Consider the following 22,593-nt stretch of genomic DNA (forward strand, 5'->3'; position numbering starts at 1 on the left):
CATGACTGCTTTGGAATGGACTAAAAATAAAACTTATCAGAGACATGGAGAGTCCAACGTCATTTATAAAAAGGTAGCATAGAGAAGGCTCTCCCACCCAGAGAAAATGGAGAAGGAACAGCCAAGGGAGAAAGTTTTCCCACTGAGAGCAGCTCATTTTCTGTGGAATCCTTATTCCTTTGATCCGATTTCAGAGCATTCCTGGTCCCTATCTGGCCTAGGCCCAGGTGATGGCAGCAGCACTCACAAAATCTTCTTCTCCCGAAGGGGCCATGCAGCTCGCCACTCATCCACCTCCAACAGATGGTGCTCTGTCTCCCAGCCCACAGCTTGTAACTCTGGTAGGGAAGATTTCCTCCTAATCTTAAATGCTCTTCATCTGGTTGGCACTGCTCCCTCCTCCCAATTTTAAAGCCAAGGAGGCAAGCTCAGAAAAAAGAAGCTATTTGCCACATCACATGATGAGTAAGTGGAAGATCCCATATTAGAATGCAGCATGCTCAAATTCCCAGTTCAGTGTAGGATGATTAAAGGAAGGAGTATGGATCTTATTACCTTTTAAGAACTTGGGGTACAATTTATCAAGGATCTGGTAAGTTTCCTTGACAATGGTCCAACTGTCTCCTTCAGGGGCTGTGGACCAAAACAATAACCAAGGTCAGCCTTCAGAACCAGTCCTTCTCTCTTCTTGCTGTCCACTTCACCACCCTTCCCCCTCCTCCCTCTGCTCTCACCTGCTCTGATTTGGCCCCTCAGGGTCTCCAGCTCCTCTGTAAGGGGTACATCCTCCAACAATGCTGCCAGCAAAAGTCCATGTGTTGCTGCCCTCAGAATGACCCCAGCACTTGCTTCCTGGCCCAGAGTCACCTGTATCTTGCCTAGAGAGATGGAAATACAAGTTAATACTAGCCTGGCACACTGGTCTCATCCCTAGGACATACCTTATGCATTCCCCTACCTGTCTTTGCTCCTGGAATACCTTCTCTTCTATCCTGCTTAACTCCCATGGCTTTTCTAAGATTCTATATCCTGACTGCCTTATCTCACACTCTTCTCTCTCTTCTTTGAACTCCAGAAATATTTACCAAATATACTACTATTTGTCTTTTAGCTTACATTTTCTGGTATCGTTGGGTTTGTTTTGGTGTGCATATATCATATCTCCCCAGTGTAAGTTCCTTGAGGATAGGAATATGTTATGCAGGTGTTTAATAAATATTTTTAAAATGCATGTCTGATAATGACTAAAAAAGATCTTTAGAAGATAAAAATGTTGATTGGATTAGAAAGCCCTATAGCATTAGAAGCTTCCATCCAAGTTGACAGTGACTTTAAAAGTCTCTGGGGTGAATTGTTCAGCCAGATCTACCTACCTATATCATGTAGTCAACATTCCTTTTGTCTGACTAAGCTCTTATTAAGGGAATTAAAAGAAATTTTTATGTTCTTATATAAATTGTCTAAAGAAAAAGGGTTTTTCATAAAACTTCATTCCATTACCTTTCCTCTTCCTCCCCTAGCCTAGCTTGCTTTCTACCCCTCTCACCTCGGCACTGGTTCCAGCGCAGGAGGTAGGGTTGTTGATGTCCCTCACTCACCTGCTGTAGTTCAAAGGCACTAGGGGAAGAGAAACAAAACTAGGACATATGTGGGAGAGGAGAAGGTGGCAACGGTAGGGTGCCGTGGGTGAGGGATATGCCAGGATGTTCAAAAAAGAGAGTATGGGGCAAGGGCTTTTTGTGGTAAGGAAGTGCAAGGTCTTCATATGGAGTTAACAAGTGCCCAGGGAATGAATGGGGGGAGAGGATAAGGAAAGAGAGAGAAGGTGTTACTTACCTCGAGACTAGGCTGTGCAAGGCTACACCCAGGGACAGTGACAGGGCAGGGAGGCAACCTGTGGGGAGCCAGGGTCAGGACATTCAGCAGGGACTAGATTTAGGGTGTGGGTGAAACTGAAAGGCAGTGTCACCTGTCCACAGTGGTTCCATACGATTGGCTGAAGGAGGTGTTAAGACCTCTCCCCATTGAATGAAGTGCTTTAGGACAAGGTAAAGTCGAGTTTCATTGAATGTTTCCATGATGACAGCTCGAACTGCTCGGTAGTTGGCATAGAGATGAAGGGCGGTGAAAAGGAAGAAGGCAGCAAGACTGAGTCTAGAGAAAGAATGAGATCAGAAGTGGAAGGCAAGGCAGACAAAACAAGGAATTCACAACCCCTGCTTCATGACTTCCCCTAACATCTCACCTTGGCCGTTCAGATACAAGAGGAAGAAGTAAAAGACTGACCAGCAGCCCTGCCAAATTCACTAGAGTTTCCTGTATTAGGACAGAAGTTGGTAGAAAGGAAAAAAGTCAGTCCAGCAGTCCTGACATCATGGAGTTCACTACAAAATCAATCTTTCTAAAACAGAGCTTTCATCATGTTATTCTCCAACTCAAGAAACTCTCCATTTTCTACAGAATATAGTCCAAATTTCTTAAATTGCAATTCAAGGACCTTAAAAAAATCTGGCTGTAAGTTGCCTTCCCACCTCTATCACCCCTTTAAACACGCCTCTAGACAATTTCTTTTAGTTTTAAACCTATGAAACTATGTTTTATTCAAACCAATCAACTCCTTAGGATATAGCTTTGGAGAGCTGACAATCTAGGAAGGGAGATGATAAACTTTTCATAAAATTCTAAGTTTAGACAACTAAAAAAAAAAAGTAACAAAGCGTTAATAGGAGTTTAATTACTTTGGGTATCAAATGAAGTTTTCCTGTCCTCAGGCTCCACTAAGACTGGGGAGAATAGATTCTCAATCTAAATTTCCAGGTTTAGCCCTAACATGTACCATCCCTCTCCTCTATTCTCCAGCAATTTTCACATGGCAAAAAATTGGGAAGGACAAGCTGTTAATCTGCTAGGTGGTTCTTCTGGATCATTGAAAGAAACCAGCCCATTTGGCTATGTCTAGATTAGCTTATCAGACCTACTCACAGATACTGTGGTATCTACTTAAATTCTACTCCTCCTGAAAGGAGAGTTAGTTTATCTTCCCACAGATTCCAACTCAGCCCTTGCTATTCGAGCTCAAATCCCTATGCCTCAACTCCACAATTTTTCTCAGGCTTCTCACTTGGCTTCCATCTTTGGCAGAAACATCAGCCATGTTGTCTCTCCTGGCCTGGTGCATGGTCAGTGCTGCCCGTGTGGCTCCCCCTGCTACTCCCACAATGCACTAAGAGTGAAAAATGACAGAAGAAAGAAAAGCTCAGTGTCCAATACAGCAATATCATATTCCAAAGACTAATTATTATACAGTTAGATTGGATTCTATTCAGTTGTTTTATAGTCGTATTTGACTCTTTGTGATCCCTTTTGGGGTTTTCTTGGCAAAAACATTGAAGTGGTTTGCCATTTCCTCTTCTAGCTCATTTTATAGATGAGGAAATAAAAACAATCAGGGTTAAGTGACTAGCCTAGGGTTACACAGCTAGAAAATGTCTGAGGCTAGATTTGAATTCAGGAAAAAGTCTTTTATTGCTCCTGCTGGACTCCTCCAGGATGCATGTCTTATGTCTTAGGCATCTTTTAATCTTCTAAAGAACATAGGGTTATACCTACTATAAGCAATGAACAAATGATTATGATTGATTGGTCCCCCATTTCTTCTTAAGATGAGTACCTTGGCCAAGCTGCTGACACAAACAATGAGAGTAAAGCAGGATGGGAATGCTGGGGCCACAATCTCTAGGAACATGGCTGCATCATTGAGAACATCAGCGAAGAGCCTGAAGTCAGAGGGCAGAGGTCCTGAATTTTCATTACAAAAGATTCACCTTGTGCCCTACAACTCCTACCAGTTCTGTGACTCCCCACTGCACCCTCATCACCTCCATTTCTTGGCATCACAATCCAGTTTGCTCCTGTAGGAGAGAGGTTATTACATTGGAATCAAGAAGAAAGCATTTACTATGTGGCAGTCAGTTTCACATATAGGCAGAAAATATGAAGTGATCTGAATATAAGAAGACCCTCTCTTATCAAAAATCTTTCATGTGACTCATCATTTATATCTAAAACCCCATTATTAGAGATTTATTACTCTAGTTTAACCATTGCCTTCTCTAGGCTTTATTTTAAAATCTAAGCAGCACTGGGAGAAGGAATATATTTGGTCCCTCAATACCCTCAACATATTTGATATTATCAAATCTTTTCTCTCTGGACAAGAGAGATGGAACAATGCAAGGCAACATACTGTAGTGGAAGAGTCATGAACTGGCAGTCTAGTCCTAGCTCCATCATTAACTATTTGTGACTTCAGGGGAAGACCCTTTGGGCTTCAGTTTCCTCTTCTAAGGTTTTCTAACTGAGTGGTTTCTGTGGTTTAGAAAAAGGGAAAAGGAAGGTAGAAAGAGAAAGACTGACATTGCCACTACTTTCAAGGAATACTGATCCATTAACTGCAAAAAGGTTGGGAGAAATAGGAAGCTATCAAAATTAAACTTCACAGTTTGGGTGAAGGGTCAGCTCTGCCAGGTTACTGGTGGCCATGCAGAGTTAAAAGACACAGTAATTACCTATGAAAGCTCTTGATTTAATCAGACCTGATTTGGAAGAAAGATGAACTTACCCCATCAACCAGGCAAAACCAATTCGCCCCAGCATGCCAGTTCCATCTATGGGAGAAAAAAGGGCAAATGAGGCCAAAAGATCTCTAAATTCAATGTTTGTTTATTCATTTAGCAAGTAATCAGTTCTCATCTATTGCTTGGGGGGGGGGGGGGATCAGCAACTTATAAGTAACTATTATAAAAGGTAAAAAATGATAAATGCCTTAAGAGTAGTACAAACAATGCTATAGGAATATGGAAAAGGGAGGAATGACTTCTTGCTGGTGGTTACATAAGGATTTTTGACAGGTAGAAACAGTAGAAGAAAGTATGTAAACTCCTTAAGGACTTGGTCTAATTATCTTCACCCCTACTTTAGCATTTTTAAAATTTTTTTTTTATTATAGCTTTCTATATGCAAAACATATGCATGGGTAAATTTTCAACACTGATCCTTGCAAAACCTTTTGTTTCAACTTTTCCCCTCCTTTGTCTCACCCCCTCCCCTAGATGGCAGTCCCATACATGTTAAATATATTAAAGTATATGTTAAATACAATATATGTATACATATTTATACAGTTATCTTGTTGCACAGGAAAGATTGGATTTAGAAAGAAGGTAAAAATAATCCAAGAAGAAAAAAACAAAAATGAAAACAAACATTAACAAAAAGAATGGAAATATTATGTTGTGGTTCATAACTCATTTCCCAGTATTCTTTCTCTGGGTATAGCTAGTTCTGTTCATTACAGATCAATTGGAACTGATTTGGATCCTCTCATTGTTGAAGAGAGCCACGTCCATAAGAACTGGTCATCATGTATTGTTGTTGAAGTGTATAATGATCTCCTGGTTCTGCTCATTTCACTTAGCATCAGTTCATGCATGTCTCTCCAAGCCTCTCTGTATTAATCTTGCTGGTCATTTCTTACAGAACAATAATATTCCATAACAATCATATACCACAATTTATTCAGCCATTCTCCAATTGGTGGGCATCCCTTCAATTTCCAGTTTCTAGCCACACAAAAACCTCCTTTAATATTGAGTGCAATGCCTTGGACATTTGTAAGCAATTAATACACACTGAATTGAATTCCAAGTAGAGTAAAATATTCAAGGAAAAAGTGGGAATGAATGTCTAGCTGGAAAGTAGGTACGAAGAACAGAATTAATCAAAATGGCAAAATTGGAACGATGAGAATGTGGACACTTTGAGCCATAGATCTGCATATCATTCTAAATCAGTGGTTCTAAACTTGAGGCCTGTAAATTTATGCATTTAAAAAGATTACTCTGAATAGGGGTCCATAGTTTCCCCAGATTTCCAAAGGGGTTCTTAATACAGAAAAAAAGTTAAGAAGCCATGCTTTGAAGGCAATGAGGAGACACTGAAGATTTTTAAATAAGACTGGGAATGACCTGGTCAGAACTGTGCATTAAAAAGACCAGCTTGGTGTTTTGTCCTTTCTGGAAAAGGACCAAGACATCAGGGAGGCACCATAACTTGCAAGTGAATTGATTTAAGTGAGGAGGGCTAGTCAAGGTCCTCTACTTCAATTTCTTCTCCAGAGCCATTAGAGTCCAGTGGCCAGATATAGATCAGGACAAGTTGGCCCTGGATGCAGTACGAGACCTTGGCCTTTTTAAGCTAAACCAGGTTTCAGTGTGACTGAGGCAACATCCATTCTGATTAAGGCTAGGCAAAAATTGAGTAGATTCATGCAGAATGGATTAGAAGGAGGAAATTTACAGCAGAATGAGTTCCTTTCCTTAGTGACAAGAACCCAGAATACCAGGTGGGGGAAAGGGACTTAGTCAGGAAGAGGGAAGCACGGCAGGCATTTGGGGGAAGAAGGAGAAAAGAAAGCATCAACTTGGAAACACAAGGGCTAAAAAGATAAGCCACTGGGGACTGGCATATTGATCATAGCTCACCTTTTAAGAGCCAAGTGATGGTGGCAGCTGAGACAGAAGCAGCTGCATCCCCCACCCCAACCCCCTGAAGGACGGCTTGGGTCGCCAAGGAGCCTGTGAGGCTGGAGGCAAAAGCCTGGATGGTGAAAGGATATCTGGTAAGAGAAATGTCACAATTCTCCCAGCTTTGAATTTGTCATCACATTAATTTAAAGGGACCTTCTTAGAGATCATTTAGTCAAACCCCCTCCCTTTACAGAGGCCCAGAAAAAGACCAGGAATAACCAGGGCAAGCCTAAAACTAGAACAGGTCTTCTGACTTACAGCCCGGGGCTTGCTCCACTACATCAAGCTGCCAGTCCTGTCATAATGCCCCAAAGTAAAGAATGGAAAGAACACTGGGGAAAAGAAAAAGAGACCCGGATTCAAGCGGACCAATCTGGGCCTCAAGTTCCTCCTCTGTAAAAAGAGAAGTCTGACCTAGATGACCTCCACAGTTCCTCTGACGTTCTATGTTTCCATCCTTCCTCCCTCCCCCTTAGGGGGCCTGATAATAACCTGTACTGTGTCCCACAGCTGGTAGGGCAGGTAGTCCGGGCTGACACTGTCGGGGAAGCCGTGGGGCAGGAACACAGCCTGGGAGGGAGGGAGGGAGGAGAGAAGGGAAGTGAGTGGCCCTTCCCCACAACAGCCGGCCCCCCCAGATGATCTTTATTTGGGACAGTTTATGATGCCCCGCTCCCTTCCCCCCCCTTAAACCAAGTCTGTTTTCTCTCTTAGAGAAGTTTGGGATGAAGGTTCTCTCTGCCTCTCTTCCTGCTGGGGGTGGTCTCTGTTCTGCCTGTCGTCCCTCGCCTCCCTCCTCCCACCCCTTATTTTGGGGGGAAGGGTTTTTTTCGGGTTTCTCCTCTCTAAAAGTTCTCCTTCATTATGTGGGGCTTTTCCTAGACATTTCCAGAGGTGCTTCCTCCCTAAAGGAGGGGTCTCCACATTTCCCCCTTCCGGAGGGGTCTCACACTTCCTCCTAGAGAGTGAGATGGGGGGTGTACTTTCTACCCTCTCCTCCTGGGGGGGGAGGGGTGTCTCGCCCGCCATCCATCACCGTGAGAGCAGTTCGCAGGCCTCGCCCGGGCCCGCCCCCAGCCTCCCAGCACAAGCTCCCGTCAGGGGCTACGGTGCAGCCGCGGGGGCTCCCGGACCCGAAACGCTCCCAGCACCGCAGGGCCGCGGGCCCTCTGCTGCCTGACATCTCCGTCCGCAGGCGCCTCGGTCACAGGAGCAGCCGCGGGGGGGAACGGGTGACCTTTAACCCCGCACATCCGCCCGGCCGCCGGCGCGGTTCCGGCTCGGACCTTCCAAGTTTGGGGTTTGCCACGGAGGGAAGCTACGGCGACTCCAGAAGGACATAATGCACACAAAGGCAAAACACGAACTGTTTCCAAAGTTTACTGGAATGAGCTGTTCCGATCTTCCTGCAGCAGTTAGAGGGCGCCGTAATTAAGCTCTGACCCTCAGCTTCTAGGTCCGCTGCAGTTTCCTCCCTTCTGCAAAAGAGGATTAGTAACTCTTAGGAAGGCTTAAATGACGTGTGCAAAACGCTTTGCAAACCTTAATGCTTTTATACCAGCTGTAGCTATTGTTAATGAACCCCTAGACTCAATCAATTGCATTTCAATTTCAAATTACCTAACTCTAAACTGGAGATAATAAGACCAGCTTCACATTGTTGTGAAACTCATAGGCTCATCTTTGTGCAAACTTTAAAGCATTATGTAAATATCTAATAAAGGATACTGTAGCCTCTTATCCGGATGTTGGTTTCTCAATTAACTGTTCCAGGGATATGAGAAAGGGCTGTAGTATTTTTGACCTCCTTTCTTATACCATCCATTTAAGGGAGACCTTGTGATGTAGTGGAGAGTGCTGCTGAATTCAGAAAACTCTTATGAAGTTTTTCAGCGTTTTCTCATTCACCTGAGTTGCCTTGCCATTTCCTTCATTGTCAGTACCTTACTTTTCTCTTAAACCTAGTTTTTTAAAAAATAAATTTCATTGATTGCTTTTGTTTTATATTTACCTAAAATTTCCTATATTCTTCATCTCTCCATCTCAAACATAAAGAATATTTTTAAAGACTTTAAAAAAGAAGAAAAAGAGATAATTAACAAAGCTGATTAATATATTGGAAAATGTCCAAAAATATATACAATGTTCCACATCTATGTGCCTTCCACTTCTGCAACAGAGAAGGGGAGGTGATCTCTTACATTGTTTCTTTAGGATCATGCTTGTTCTTGGTAATTTTGCAGTGTTTACTTTTGATTGTTTTGTGATCTTTCCATTTACCTTGTTATAGTTACTATGTATATTGTTTTGTTAGGTCTGATTCCTTCACTTTGTATCAGTTTATATATGTATTCGTGTTACTGTATTCATATTCATCATTAATTAGTAATATTCATGTACCACCATTTTGTCGAGCCTGGGGAAATTAGATTCTGACTTCTGGATGGAGGCTCAGCAGAATGTATTCAAACTTTAGCTAATCAATCATACAATTACCCACTGATCAATTGATGAGATTTGAACAAGATATTGGGACTGTTATGATTTTGCAAATACAGTTGTTAATGTGAAGAGACATTCGGAGGAAAGTAGGGAGGTGTAAAATAGCTTATTAGCCCACTCAGTGGGCTGAGGATAAAGATGTTCTCTTTTAGAGGGATCTTTAGGTGTGGTTCCTAAAATTTGGGGCCTGCCCATCCTGGTGCTTGTAAGATTGTAGGAAGAAATTGAGCAGGGAGTACTAAGAACCTTTCAGCCACACCCAAACTTAAAGTATCCTGTAAAGGTCCATTTTGATCATTGAGAGGAAGATATAGAAGACAAACTATGGAGGGAATAGATATCTTAGGCTCTAGGGAATAAATATTTGCACCGGCTCTTTCATCAGCTTCTATATATACTACTGTAGGTACAACTAAATGGAACTCTTAAAAGTTACCCAAACTAATCCTCAGGAGAGATGAAAGATCTTTTTTCCTCTGGTGATGGAGAAGAAGGAAGCTGAAGTACTTCATTACACAAATATCTTTTACAACAACTCTGTCTTAAGGAAGACAGATGGCACCTAGCAGCTTATGGTGGACTGCACAGAGCTAAACAAAGTTATCACAACCCTCATTACAGTTGGTCTGGACCTCATCAATATTGTAAGAATCCAGGCAGCTTAGCCCTCAGGATGCTAGTTTCTCTATTCACATAGCTGAGACTAGTCAGCTGGGAAAGTATCCAGGATACCTTCATCATCCTTCCCCACACAGGCCTATCTAAAATTCCCTCAGTTGCCACATTATGGTGAACAGAGACCTGAAAGAGGCCTCCTTTCCTGAGATACTGGTTTACCTGTCTATATTGATGACATAATGTTGACTGAGCCAGATGAGAACATGCTGGCCCTGGATCAGTTGGTGGCTCACATAAAGGATAAAGAATAAAAATCAATCCTAAGAAGATTCTGGCTCCAACTTAGTCAAGTTTTGAGGAATATGGTGAAAGAAAGTAAAATATCAAAAGATTAGGAAATAGGAAGGAGCCAGGTTGTAAAAAGCTTCAAGTGATAGAGAATTTTGGATGTGATCCTAGAGGTAATAAAGAACCATTAGAGTTTATTGGGTGGTAAGTATGTGTGTATGACATGTCAGATCTATGCTTTAGGATAAAGTGATAGAATATGGAGAGATTTGAGGCAGAGAGACCAAGTAGAAGGAATTTAATATTCTACGTGACTGGTTAAGACCTGAACTTGGATGGTGACTGTATGAATGGAGAAAAGAGGACATATATGATAGATGTCAGTGTAGAAATTACAAGATTTAACAATAAATAGGATGCATAGAAGAGTGAAGATAACACTGAGGTCCTTAACCAGACTGACTGGAAAAATAGTAGTAATCTCTACAATTATAGGACAGTTTAGAAGAAGGAAAAGTTTGAGAGAGGAAAATAATGAATAGTGTTCTGTACATGTAGATTTTGAGATAATTATTTAGTATGAAAAGCCAAAAAGGTAGTTGGTGATGGAGGACTGGAGCTCAATAGAAAGAATAGAACTGGATATATAGATCTGTTAAATCATCTTCATAGAGATGATAATTAAATTTACAGGAGCTAATAGAGTCATCAAATATAGAGGGAAAAGAGAAGGGGACCCATGATATATTTTTGGTTAGTAGAAAGAAAGTTTCAAGAATAAAGGATGATGTAGATTTGAACTGGTTCATTAAGCTTGTGAGGTAAAGAAGGGGGGAAAATTATCCAGTGCAAGGATAATGGCTTAGGAAAGGAGTCAAGTATAAAAGGAAGAATAAAGAGCAGATTTTGACGTTTGCAGGCATAGGAAAAGATGGAAAGAGATCTTCAATTCCTTCAAGCTGCTTTCCACAAAAATCTATAGCTTCATTTCGCTGTTGCTTTGTTCTCTGTCCATCAGAACATGCTATGGAGATTCTTATCTTAGGTCAGAAATTTAGAGCAGGAAAGGACATTATCAATTATCTAGCCTAATTCCTTTATTTTATAGAGAAGAAAGCTAAACCATAGAAAAGTGAAGACTGGCCCAAGTTTACCCAGAGAACAAGCAGTAATTAAAACCAGTTTCTCTAACTTCAAAATTACTGCACTTAATGTATTTTGTAATCTGTGCTTAGCCATCCCGTAATACTCTCCCCCTTTCTCTCCATTTCTTTAAACTCTGCTGTCCTCCAAAGATTTCTCAGAGACATCTCACTGAGACCACCCCTCCATTCCCCAGCAATCCCTAAACAATTTCTATACTAATTATGTATATTTCTATACTGTTTAAATTTGGAGTCCCAAATTGGTATCTCAAGGTGTTTCAAAAGAACTTTCATCTCCAAGTCAAGGGGCAGAGTTTATTGTAGTTATAATGCAGAGTGGGCTAAGTTCCAAAAGAATTTAGCAAAGAACCAGGAGGAAAAAGACAAATTTATAGGAAAAGAGATAGATCTGATTCTTCTTGACACTGATATGCTAATTTTATGGCCCAGAGGTAGAACTGAGGAATAGTCTAGTAGGCACCTCACCATTTGTCACTCTTATCACAGACCAACAGATTATTATCTGGGGGCCAGCATTATCTGTGGAACTGGGGGAAAAGGCCTAGTGGTCTCAGAGCTACTGCCACATTTTCCCTAGAAGCTGTATCCCATCAATTACAATCTAAAGAACATTACAAAATAGAAGCTGCTTTAAAAAAAAAAAAAAAAAAAAAAGGAAACAAAAGAGCATTGGTTTTAGAGTCAGAGAACCTAAGTTTAATGGAGAGAGGAATATGAATTGGATCAGATGTCCTCTAAGTCCCTGAACTCAAAGGTCCTCTATTCTCTAAGAATCTTATTCTAAAATCTTCTAGTATTGATCTACTTGGAGAAGCAGAATCATAATAAGGGACTTAAACCTCTTTATCTGCTGGGTCTAACCCATTATCTTCCACATAAAAGATCTTCGATGTCTATTTGTTGTCATTAAGGATAACATTATTTCTGTACCAAAATCTGAGTGATTGCCATTTCAACATAACACAATTTACTGAGGAGCAACAAGAATATATTTACAGTACTGAAGAGATTCCAAACACAGTAAACTTAAGGTAACCATTGAGAGCTCTTTGCAGGAAGGTACCATAAAAAGCCAACATTTAACTGAGCAAAATATCAATCACAAAATTACTTTTTTCCTTCCCATGATGAATATGTCAACATTATGCTTAGCTGCTGGTCTCTCATCTCCTGAATTATTAGTTTAGATATTGGTGTTGAATATTAAGTAAAATGCTTTTGACTCTGGGAAGAGAAATATTAATAGCTGGGTAGAATACCAACATGTTGCCAGTTCTGGGGTGATCAAAGACAGTAGAAGAATAAAACTTGATCTCTCTGTGTGCTTCTCCCTCTTCCTTTGCTCCTGCCCCATCTCTTCACTTTGTCAACATTGTGTAGCAGAAAAAATCCTAGATTTGGAGTTTAAGGATCCGAGTTCAAATTCTTACAACCTGTCTGACTATATCACTTAACTTCAATTCAGTTTCCTCAGCTGTAAAATGAGAAGATTGTTAAACTAGATGACCACAGAGATCCCTTATGTCTCTGAATTTAGAATCCTGTGATCTTACTTGTAGCTCAGGGCATTTCCTCCTTTTACTGTTTTCTTTCTTTTTTTTTAACTTTTGTTATTTGTAATAAGTTTATTTTTAATACATATTGCTTTGTCATCTTTTATACTTTCATATAGTATAGTATAGAAAAGAATCATCTTTTATAGTTTTCTTAACGAGGACAAATTATAACAGGAGTCCTAAAATACAGGGCAGATTCTGTAGAATTTACCCCAGAAGTTAGCAAGAAACTAGAGAGAGCTGGTAACCAGGCCCTTGGAGAGATTATATAAGGGTTTGGGAAATAAACCCTTGAAGTTTGGGAAATAAACTCTTGAGCTTTGGGAAAGTCCAGATGTTCACATTCTTAAAGAGGAGACATTATTGAGAGGGGAAAAGCAAGGATTTTAGGGCAAAAGGACAGAACGATGGTAGGAGATTGTCTCAGTTTCACCCAGTTGCCTTTTCTCCATTAAGTTGTCTCTGTACAATCCTCTATCTCTCTTGGCTCAGAAAAGACCCTCCCTTTCTCTCCTCCCTCTTTTTTCACTTATCATTGTGGTTCAGGGCTTGGATTCAGTGTGCCACCCCTCTTTGGATATCTCCTCCCTTCAAATATCTTCTTTGCTCTTCCTACTCTCAGACGCACAGACGAAATTGGAGAAAGAAAGGTAAGGTACCCAGAATAGAACCAAAAGCTGAATCTCTAGCTTTGGCTGGAAAGAGGTTCACTTTCGAGAGAAATAGCCAGGGATTGATGAGAGATGGAGGGAAAGGAACACTTGGGATTTGAAGAAGAGACAAGATACTAGAGGTATTAGAGGTGGGTAGCAAAGATATAGTAGAAAAGTTGCTTGAGTTTACTCTCTTTCTTTAAGCAGGGAGATGGCTCTTCTTCAGTCAAATCAGGATGTAATTTCTTCAGCAATGCAAGAGTTTAGCAAATTGCTGGATCAGCAGGTGAGAGGGATGTAGGACATCTTGACTTTTGGAAGGAAGGTGGGGGTTTAATGAAAAAATCGGGATAGAAAATGTAGCTTTTGGGAGGTATATAGTGACTGATGGAAAGATTGAGTGCCTGGAAAACAACATATTTGAATGGTAACTTTCTCTCTCTTCCTTGGCCAGGAATTCACAAAACCAGCTTTCTCTGAGACAGACATGGTCACCATCGTGGATGACTGGATAAAGTTCTACCTTTCATACTACTCTAAAAAGATGACAGGAAATGAACAAGAGCAGGAGAGAGCCATGCAAAAATTGCAAGAGGAGCTTCGGACTTCTGCCAGCCCTTTTCTGGACAAGTACAGAGCCTTCCTAAAAACCCTTTGAATTCCCATGTCTTTTATACCAGCCCTAGGGTTTCATTTTTAGTATGGCCTGAAAGCTGAGCCTGTCTACTGATCTGTTCCTCGCCCCTGAAACCTTGTTGTTTCTTGATTTCCTTTAACCCCAAAATTTATATCTCAATAAATATATACATGGGAATGTCTGATACGAGCATTCTTATTTTTTTTTAATTTTTGCTTTTTATTTACAAGATATAGGCATGGGTAATTTTTCAGCATTGACAATTGTAAACCTTTTGTTCCAATTTTTCCCCTTCTTCCCCCTATCCCCTCCCCCAGATGGCAGGTTGACCAATACATGTTAAATATAGCATTCTTATTTCAATGTGTATCTCCCCTTTTTCTAGATCTCAGAGCATAAACCTATGAATGGGATTTAGGAGAACAGAGTAGTGCAAAGGTTAGTCTTATTCTTATATCTTCTGGGAATTCTAATGGACTTTCATGGATTCATTTCCCCCAAAATGGAAGAATAAGTTTTCAGTACTCTGCAGTCTTCCCTCTTTTTTCATTGTTCACCATACCTAGGCCTCCCCTGAAAGTCCATCCTTTCCCCTTTTCATCTATTGGATTCCCTGCTTCAGATCTTAGAGTTTTCTTCTTCTGAAATCTACTTAGATGAGAGTCAGTTATATTCTGTGACCATAACAACAGGCATCAGGCAAGCTAGAAATGGAAGATCAAGGAGAAATTAAGAAAGAAAGAAAGAAAGAAAGAAAGAAAGAAAGAAAGAAAGAAAGAAAGAAAGAAAGAAAGAAAGAAAGAAAGAGGGAAAGATGTCCAGGACTGGCAAGTGGGAATAGGAGAAGAGAAGGTGGCTTATACATCTAAGAGGAATCCTAAACCCAATAGCCTTGAATTGCTTCAGTTTGTTTATTTTCTTTATAATAGAACCAAAAGAGTTTATTTTGCAACTGTTAGCTTCCCCCTCAGGTTGAGCAAAAATAGGCTCTCTTCTGTCACTGCCAATATTACCCCCAAGAGGTACCCTGCTCCATCCACACCCTTTACCTGGGGTACTTAATTCATAAATCATAGAATTTCAGAACTGGAAGGACGTTTAGAGATCATTTTTTCCCCATTACTCCTTACCCATTAAAGGTAAGGAAACTGAGTCCCAGAGAAAGGGACTAACTTGCTCAGTTGAGCTTGAGGACAATGATTAACAAATAGGAAAGATTATTTGTCCTAAAAAATATTTGTGGCTGCCAATGAAAGGAGTGAAAGGGCTTCCCAAAGGGTTCACTTGATCTTGGGCCTAATTCTCTCTCATTTTAGCCTCAGTCCTTTTTTTTTTTTAATTTGGACCAGACATATGGAATCTAGCATTTGCTTTGTGAAATTACAGGTACTTTAAAGACTATGTACCACAGTGGAAAGTTGGGGTATTGGGAGAGTTGAATCCCAGTTCAGAATCTGCCACTGGATGGCAGTGTGCCCTTCAGTCAATACACCTCTCAGTCCCTTACCATCTCCTCTCCCGCTCCATAAATCTTGAGAGAATGATATTGCATATGCATTTTTGATTCTCTGCTGAAAACTCCGGTACTAGTACCTATTAAATAATATTCTTTTTTTTTTTTTTGGCTTGATATTCAAAGCCTGTTGTATCCTGATAACACTTTACCTTTTCATCCTTATTTAGCAATATTCTCCTTCATGTATTCCATATTCCAAAGGTAATGAAGTATTGTCTGCTCCCTGGGCTGAAAGTGTCTTTGCTTTGGTTCGTTTTCTCTATTTGTTTAGCATGGGAACGTCCTCCCACTACTTCTTGACATATTGAATTTCTACCAACCCCCTAAACCAACTCAAATGTTGCCTCACCTGGGATCCCCAAGTCTATAAAGACCTTATTCCTTGGACCAATAATGAGTACTTTGAGAACAGACTGGGGGTGAGCTTTTTTTTTTATTCTTGCTGCTTATCATAGTGTCTGACACATAATGGGCACTTAATAAATGCTTGTTGATTGATTGAAAAATTTCATTTTGTATCTCTCTAACGTACTTGCTATTCCATGATTTGACAATTGCTTACCTTTCCAGATGTTTCATATCACTCTCTTTCATTTACATTATAATGATAGAGAGCAAGAAGAGAGAGATGGGGGAAAGAATAACAGGCTAAGGGTAAAGTCCAAAGGAGGATCATTTGGCATTTAGACATTGTCCAAGAGACTAGAAAGGCAGGTAAAAGAGGAGAAAGATTAGTCTAAATGGGAAATGTCCAAGAATAAAATTGATAATAGAAAAGCAAAAGAAAAGATGAAGGTAGAGAGGAGGAAGTGAGAGATCTTATCCGTTAGCATAGGGCTCCCTAAGACAAGAGGGTGTCATGTTCCATATGACCACTAGATGGTAAAGGAAGACTATGGTTGAACTGTCAGCCACTCTGGGAAGACAAATCATGAAACTTCATGGAAACTTAAGATGTTAGTGCTAATAGGAAATCTAAAGATGATATATTCCAGTGTTTCTCAAATTGTGGTCCAAATAATCCTGGAGAGGGGGAAGGTCTCTGAAATCTTTTCAGAGGTTCTACAAGTTCAAAATTAGATTTTATTTCTAATATGGTAAATATTTACAAATACAGCACATACAAATATAAATAAAAACTCTTTGGACAGATCCTCAATAATCTTTAGGAGTATAAAGATTCTGAGAATAAAAGTTTTAAGAAATGCTGATCTAGTCCAACCTAATATTACAAGGTTAGAATAGTGAGGTCCCTGTATGTGCACGAATGTTTGTGGCAGCCCTTTTTGTAGTGGCTAAAAACTGGAAACTGAATGGATGTCCATCAGTTGGAGAATGGCTGAATAAATTGTGGTATATGAATATTATGGAATATTACTGTTCTGTAAGAAATGACCAACAGGATAATTTCAGAAAGGCCTGGAGAGACTTACATGAACTGATGCTGAGTGAAATGAGCAGGACCAGGAGATCATTATATACTTCAACAACAATACTATATGATGACCAGTTCTGATGGACCAGGCCATCCTCAGCAATGAGATCAACCAAATCATTTCCAATGGAGCAGTAATGAACTGAACCAGCTATGCCCAGAAAAAGAACTCTGGGAGATGACTAAAAACCATTACATTGAATTCCCAATCCCTATATTTATGCACACCTGCATTTTTTATTTCCTTCACAAGCTAATTGTACAATATTTCAGAGTCTGATTCTTTTTGTACAGCAAAATAACGTTTTGGTCATGAATACTTATTGTGTATCTAATTTATATTTTAATATATTTAACATCTACTGGTCATCCTGCCATCTAGGGGAGGGGGTGGGGGGTAAGAGGTGAAAAATTGGAACAAGAGGTTTGGCAATTGTTAATGCTGTAAAGTTACCCATGCATATATCCTGTAAATAAAAGGCTATTAAATAAATACATAAAAAAAAAAGAATAGTGAGGTCCCCAGCTTGCCCAAGATCATACACCCAATTAGTAATAGAGATTATCTATGCTTTGATAGTTTTCTCTGTAAAATGAATTCTAGGGGTTAGACAAGTAGAGACATTATAGTAATGGATTTGGAGCCAGAAGACTGAGCTTTAATCATAGTCCTCCCTGGTTTTCAATTTCCTCATATGTAAAATGGACACATTGTGCTAAGTGATTTCCAAAGTCCCTTCCAACTCCTAGAGACTTGTGGATTGCACAAAGAAAATAATTCAAAGTAGATCATCAAAAGAACAAAGGAGAGATCCATACAGAGTACTGCAAGACAATGTGGGTGGGGCAGAGCTCTATAACTGAGGTAACTGGAAGATTCGTGAAAGAGGTGGTAGTTGAGCTGGACTTAAAAGGACAAGAAGGATTCCAACAAACTAGAACATTTTCCAGGCATAGACACACAGAGGTATCAGAATGCAAGACAAGATCAAGAATGAGCAGGTAGCCCAATGTGACTGGAATGTAGAGTGTATGGAGGGCAGTGGTATAAAATAAGGCAAAGAGGCAGGTTGGAGCATTATTCTCACAAAGTTTCTCTTTGTGCTAACTTTTCCCCACCATCTATAAATGATAGTCAGACAAGATGTAATTAAGAATTCTTACATTTGAAGCAAAAACCACTGAGGAATAGGGATGGGTATAAGGAAGATTGGGCAGCATCCAGGACAATATAAACAAGGGTGCATTCACTTTGGTAGAAGAAAAGGCTCAGATATCGGAGAGTCTGCCCTCCCCCCAAAAAAGGTTAGTAGGGGGGCAAATCTTAGGATTATTGGAGCCTGGAAATAGCAGCTTGGAGCCAGAAGGAATAGTAAGGTCATGAGATGTAGTGCAAGCTGGTTGAAGTCATCATGGCACAAGATCAGGGGTCTCCAGACCATCATGGAGAAGATATTTATCCCACCATAGGAAGAAGTGTGTTCCCTCACATGTCAGCACCATGAGAAAAAGTTCCAGGTGTGCCATCTTAGATCTAAAATTTCCACTGAATGACTTCAGGAATGCCTCATAATATAGTGACAGGAGTTAAGTTTAAGATAGTTAAGAAAAACTTTGTTAGTAGAATTTCTAAGTTAATTGCCTCAACAAGACAAACCTAGGTCTTAGAATCTTCACAGGCTTTTTTAGAAATCATATAAAAAGAGAGAGGGTTTTGCGTTTCCAAGAGATTGTAGCACCAACTGAAGTCTATTCTGTCTCATCCGTGATGTCATAGAATCAGATTGGATTGACTAGGAATGGGACTCCAGGGAATGTGACCTGCTGAGGGAGATAGTATTCTAACACAGTTACGACTGGTTTTTTTTGTTTTTGTTTTTTTGTTTTTTGTTTTTTTTTTTTTGTATTGTTGGTGTGACAGTGTGGATTAGTGTTGATACCTACACCTCACTATTCCTTCTTTATAGGGCATAAGGTGAATGCTCTGTGTGACAACATCTTGACATGTTGCAAATAAGATTCTCCAAATTTCTTTAGGTTTTAGGATCTAGGAATAAAAGGAGGAAATGGGGAAGTAGGATACCTGGGTTTTGGAAAATCCTGCCTTGCATCACTTTGCCCAGGTCTCATGACCACAAATAACTTGTACATACGTTGTCTCTGCCAGCCTCCAAGTCTCCTTTCCTCTATCCCTCCTCTACCCACAATTGGACTCTAAGTAGTTTCCCTCAAGGGTTTGTATCCAATTTTACTTTTGTATCTACAAAGCCTAGGACAGCACCTGTACTTAACAGGTGCTTAATAAATATTGATTTAAGCTGGTCAGCAACTTTTTTTTGTCTCTTTTCTCATTTCTTTTCTCTATGATTAGGTGAACATAATAGGTTCTTTTCACTGAATTCAATTGAACTCAGTTAAATTAGATAAACATTTTAAAAATTCTTACCATTTGCCAGGTGCTATACTATATCTTGAGGATACCAAAAGAAAAATGAGATGGCTCTTGCCCTCAGGGAGTTTGTTCTCCTGAACCTCCTGAACCTGACATCCCCTTGCAACCCATTGCTTCCCTCTGGCCTTTCCCCACTACTAACTTCATAACCCCCGATAGCAAAGTCATTTGCATTCCCTCTGCTTCCTTCATAGTTCCCTCTTTCTTTGCCATCAGTATGGCACATTGAACTTTCCTTGGCAAGAACCCCCTATTCATGTGAGACAGGGATGAAGAAGAGAATATTGCAGTGATGTGAGATGAATCAGAGAGAATAGGGAGCTCTTTGCAAATAACCTCGATATTTTTTCAGTGGAGTGAAAGCTGAGAAGGTGGAGGGGGAAAAAGAAGTCATGGAAGATTTGAGAATGGATGAAAAGGTTTGGAAAAGCTACTGTGATGAATGGGATAGTGATTCAATCAAGGAGGCTTATATAAAAGAATTGTCTTGTTACAGTGAGGTCTCAGTTGATATAACGTAACAAATTTGTAGTTGGACTCAGCTGGAGAAGGAAATGGAAAACCACAGCAATATCTTTGCCAAGAAAACCCCAAATAGAGTCTCAAAGAGTCAGATATGACAAAACAAAATCAGTCAGCATGGCTTTGTGATTTTCTCCAGTTTAATTGTTCAGTCATGTACAGTTCCCCTTTCAGGGTTTCTCAGAAAAGATACTTTGCTGTTTGGTTTGCCATTTCCTTCTCCAGCTCATTTTACAAATGAGGAAACTGAGGCAATTAGGGTTAGGTGACTTCCCAGGGTCACACAGCTAGGGACAAAGGCAGAAAAATGTGGGAATTATTCAAGGCTGAGGTTTTACAAGTCAAAATCAGTGATAGGATGGAGGCAAGAGACCTGAGAGAAGGAAACAGTATGGAGTTGAATTGATCCATCAAGAGGTCAATATGAGGATAGGAAGAAATATGGCTAATTTATGAGTAATGGCATAGTAAAGAATTGAAAGGTAAAAGGAGTGGATGGAGGTCATGGTGAAAATGAAAAATATTTTGGGATTACAATGCAGAGAGAAAAGAGGGGTGACAACAGATTTTGAGCAAATAAGGGAATTTCAGAGTTCATGAACATGAAAGTAGACCCAAAACACTTGTGGATAGTTTTCCAAAGCTCAGCAAACTTGGGGAAATTTTACATTTTAATGTTCATTAATTTCTAACTGGAATTTAATTCTTTCCTTCAAATATGATTTTTTAAAAAGTTATTTTGAGAAAAACTTTTCATTAGATAACCAAAACAATTCATCACATACAAAAGGGGAAAAAACCATGCTTTTGGATCTGGAGACTGGTTCAGGAAATTTGAAGTGAATCAGAAATTCAGGCCATGAAGAAACTTTAATACTTTTGCTCCTTGTGTGAGCTCATGATTACCTGTGGAGAAGTTTCTCATCATCCAATTGAAGCCATGAGAGTTAACTTTGGTCTCTACCTTTATGAGAACAGATGCAAAATCAGACATGGGAGTAAGTCAGACTGTCTTCCCCTTTCCTTTTCTCTCCTTTGCTTCCTAATCCAATTACAATCTTCAAAGATGGCAAACATAGGCCTAGAATCAGACATAAGGTGTAATGACTTGATTTTCCACCAAATACATTTTGGTATCTCTAATATAGTCCAATTTACCAAAGATGGGGCCTCTTTTATATAGTAGTAGAGTACACACACACACACACACACACACACACACACACACACACAATTTCCAAAGAGCGGTAAAAAATAACAAATTAAAACTAATTACTCTAAAGCATCTTACAATGGCATAAGAGGGAATGAAATTTTGAGAAGGAAGGATTTGTCAAAAGGAGAGGCAAGCTTCTCTCATCTTCTGCAAGGAGATGACAAACAGTTTTAGATCTGAGGCTCTGAGACAGGCAAATGAAAGTCATTTCTCTCAGTTCCTTACTAAGAGTGGCTGCCCTAACTGAAAGATATAAGTAACACTCCAAATGAAGAGAGCACAATCTAACCACCAGCTTAGTCAGTGACTGAAGGGAAAGTTGTTCCTTGAAAAACAAGCCTCCATGTGCTTTGTGAGGACCTTCTGAAGAGAGAAAGGAGATAAAAGCCTTGTAGTATTGTAGTCATGAGTTGCCTTGGTCTTATTCATCCCCTCTATATAATGCCTCACTTAACATTGTTCTGTGAAGTACAGGTTAGTTCCTTGGAGGGCCTCAAGCTCAGTTTTTATCGATATTTCGATATATATCGATATCGACATTTATCAATATTTAGTCTATTCGCTGGACCACTCTCTGCTTGATTAAGCCTGAAGACCTGATTTTCTGTTTCCTAGAAATCAGGAGATTTCCCTGAAACCTTCCATTCCAATCTCTCCAAATAGCAACAACCAATTAGATGCCTCCCCCTTCCCTTCTCAATGCTCTCTTACTTGTGATGTAATTTCTTGGATAAAAGTTATGTATCTTTACTACTTCTTTAGCCCTCCTACTGGGAGCTTTCTCTTTCTTATCTCTTGATGGGGCGGCTCATCCTCCTGAGGTTTTTAATAAACAACTTTTCTTCCTTCTACTGAGTGATCTCTGAGTAGTCATTTTGGGTAAAGGTCTTCTACATCCCTCACAAAAGTCACCAACTTCTCTCCTCCTGGTCCTGCTGCAAAGTGACTCTGTTGCCGCCTCTCACCCTGCCTTCAAATCCTTGTCTATCATTATCTTAACACCAAACATTCAGTAAGCACCAAATAGTGAAAAGAGCCATTTATCCAAAACATATGCTAATATGTTTCACATCTTCTCACATTGAATAGGTAATTAGCCTTAGTGCTCAGTTGTCTGATTCAAGCACACCTTTTTCAGAGTTTCAGCTCCCTACAATGTTCTTTGGGGGGAAATGCCTTATAACTACAGGGTTTGTTAAGGCCCCTAGAGAAAAATGCAAAAGAATTAAATCCACTGGCTAATTAAGAAAAGTCCTTGAGCTGGGGCTAGTGAGCTGGTGTTTAGCAAGATAGCTACCCGCAGAGTTAGCCCAAATCAAATATGTATCAGTTCTGCTCCTTTGAATGTGAAGGATGAGACTGAGTGAGGAGAAGAACAAACAGAGAAAGTTGATTTAAATTATAGAGGCTTATTCTCCAATTGATAAATGGTCAAAGGATATGAA

The 22,593-nt window shown here is 40.0% G+C and overlaps 2 protein-coding genes and 1 long non-coding RNA gene across 5 annotated transcripts; 2 read left to right on the top strand and 1 right to left on the bottom strand.

Annotated features, from left to right (window-relative positions):
• Window positions 1-47: 47 nt before the first annotated feature.
• Window positions 48-7,868, bottom strand: C1H16orf58 (chromosome 1 C16orf58 homolog). Of its 2 annotated transcripts, none has more exons than XM_031937470.1 (14): window positions 7,721-7,868; window positions 7,080-7,157; window positions 6,543-6,657; window positions 4,622-4,667; window positions 3,879-3,911; window positions 3,671-3,776; window positions 3,122-3,223; window positions 2,246-2,316; window positions 1,970-2,154; window positions 1,837-1,894; window positions 1,547-1,617; window positions 735-878; window positions 556-633; window positions 48-338 (listed from the first exon to the last, which is right to left on the bottom strand). In XM_031937470.1, the coding sequence occupies exons 1-14, from the start codon at window positions 7,838-7,840 to the stop codon at window positions 244-246; spliced, it is 1,302 nt and encodes a 433-aa protein (XP_031793330.1). In that variant the 5' UTR covers window positions 7,841-7,868; the 3' UTR covers window positions 48-243. The 2 variants fall into 2 exon arrangements, with proteins under 2 accessions (XP_031793330.1, XP_031793326.1); XM_031937466.1 differs by having other exon boundaries at window positions 7,624-7,856.
• Window positions 7,869-13,258: 5,390 nt separating this feature from the next.
• Window positions 13,259-14,191, top strand: AHSP (alpha hemoglobin stabilizing protein). Of its 2 annotated transcripts, none has more exons than XM_012542662.3 (3): window positions 13,259-13,367; window positions 13,575-13,656; window positions 13,825-14,191. In XM_012542662.3, the coding sequence occupies exons 2-3, from the start codon at window positions 13,582-13,584 to the stop codon at window positions 14,026-14,028; spliced, it is 279 nt and encodes a 92-aa protein (XP_012398116.1). In that variant the 5' UTR covers window positions 13,259-13,367; window positions 13,575-13,581; the 3' UTR covers window positions 14,029-14,191. The 2 variants fall into 2 exon arrangements, with proteins under 2 accessions (XP_012398116.1, XP_003761380.1); XM_003761332.4 differs by having other exon boundaries at window positions 13,264-13,367; window positions 13,578-13,656.
• Window positions 14,192-14,285: 94 nt separating this feature from the next.
• LOC116419124 lies at window positions 14,286-16,399 on the top strand. Its single transcript, XR_004229389.1, has 2 exons — window positions 14,286-14,445; window positions 15,795-16,399. It is a non-coding gene; the product is annotated as an uncharacterized LOC116419124 (long non-coding RNA).
• Window positions 16,400-22,593: the final 6,194 nt, after the last annotated feature.

The sequence above is a fragment of the Sarcophilus harrisii genome, chromosome 1 (assembly GCF_902635505.1).
Source record: "Sarcophilus harrisii chromosome 1, mSarHar1.11, whole genome shotgun sequence".
NCBI classification, from domain to species: Eukaryota; Metazoa; Chordata; class Mammalia; order Dasyuromorphia; family Dasyuridae; genus Sarcophilus; species Sarcophilus harrisii.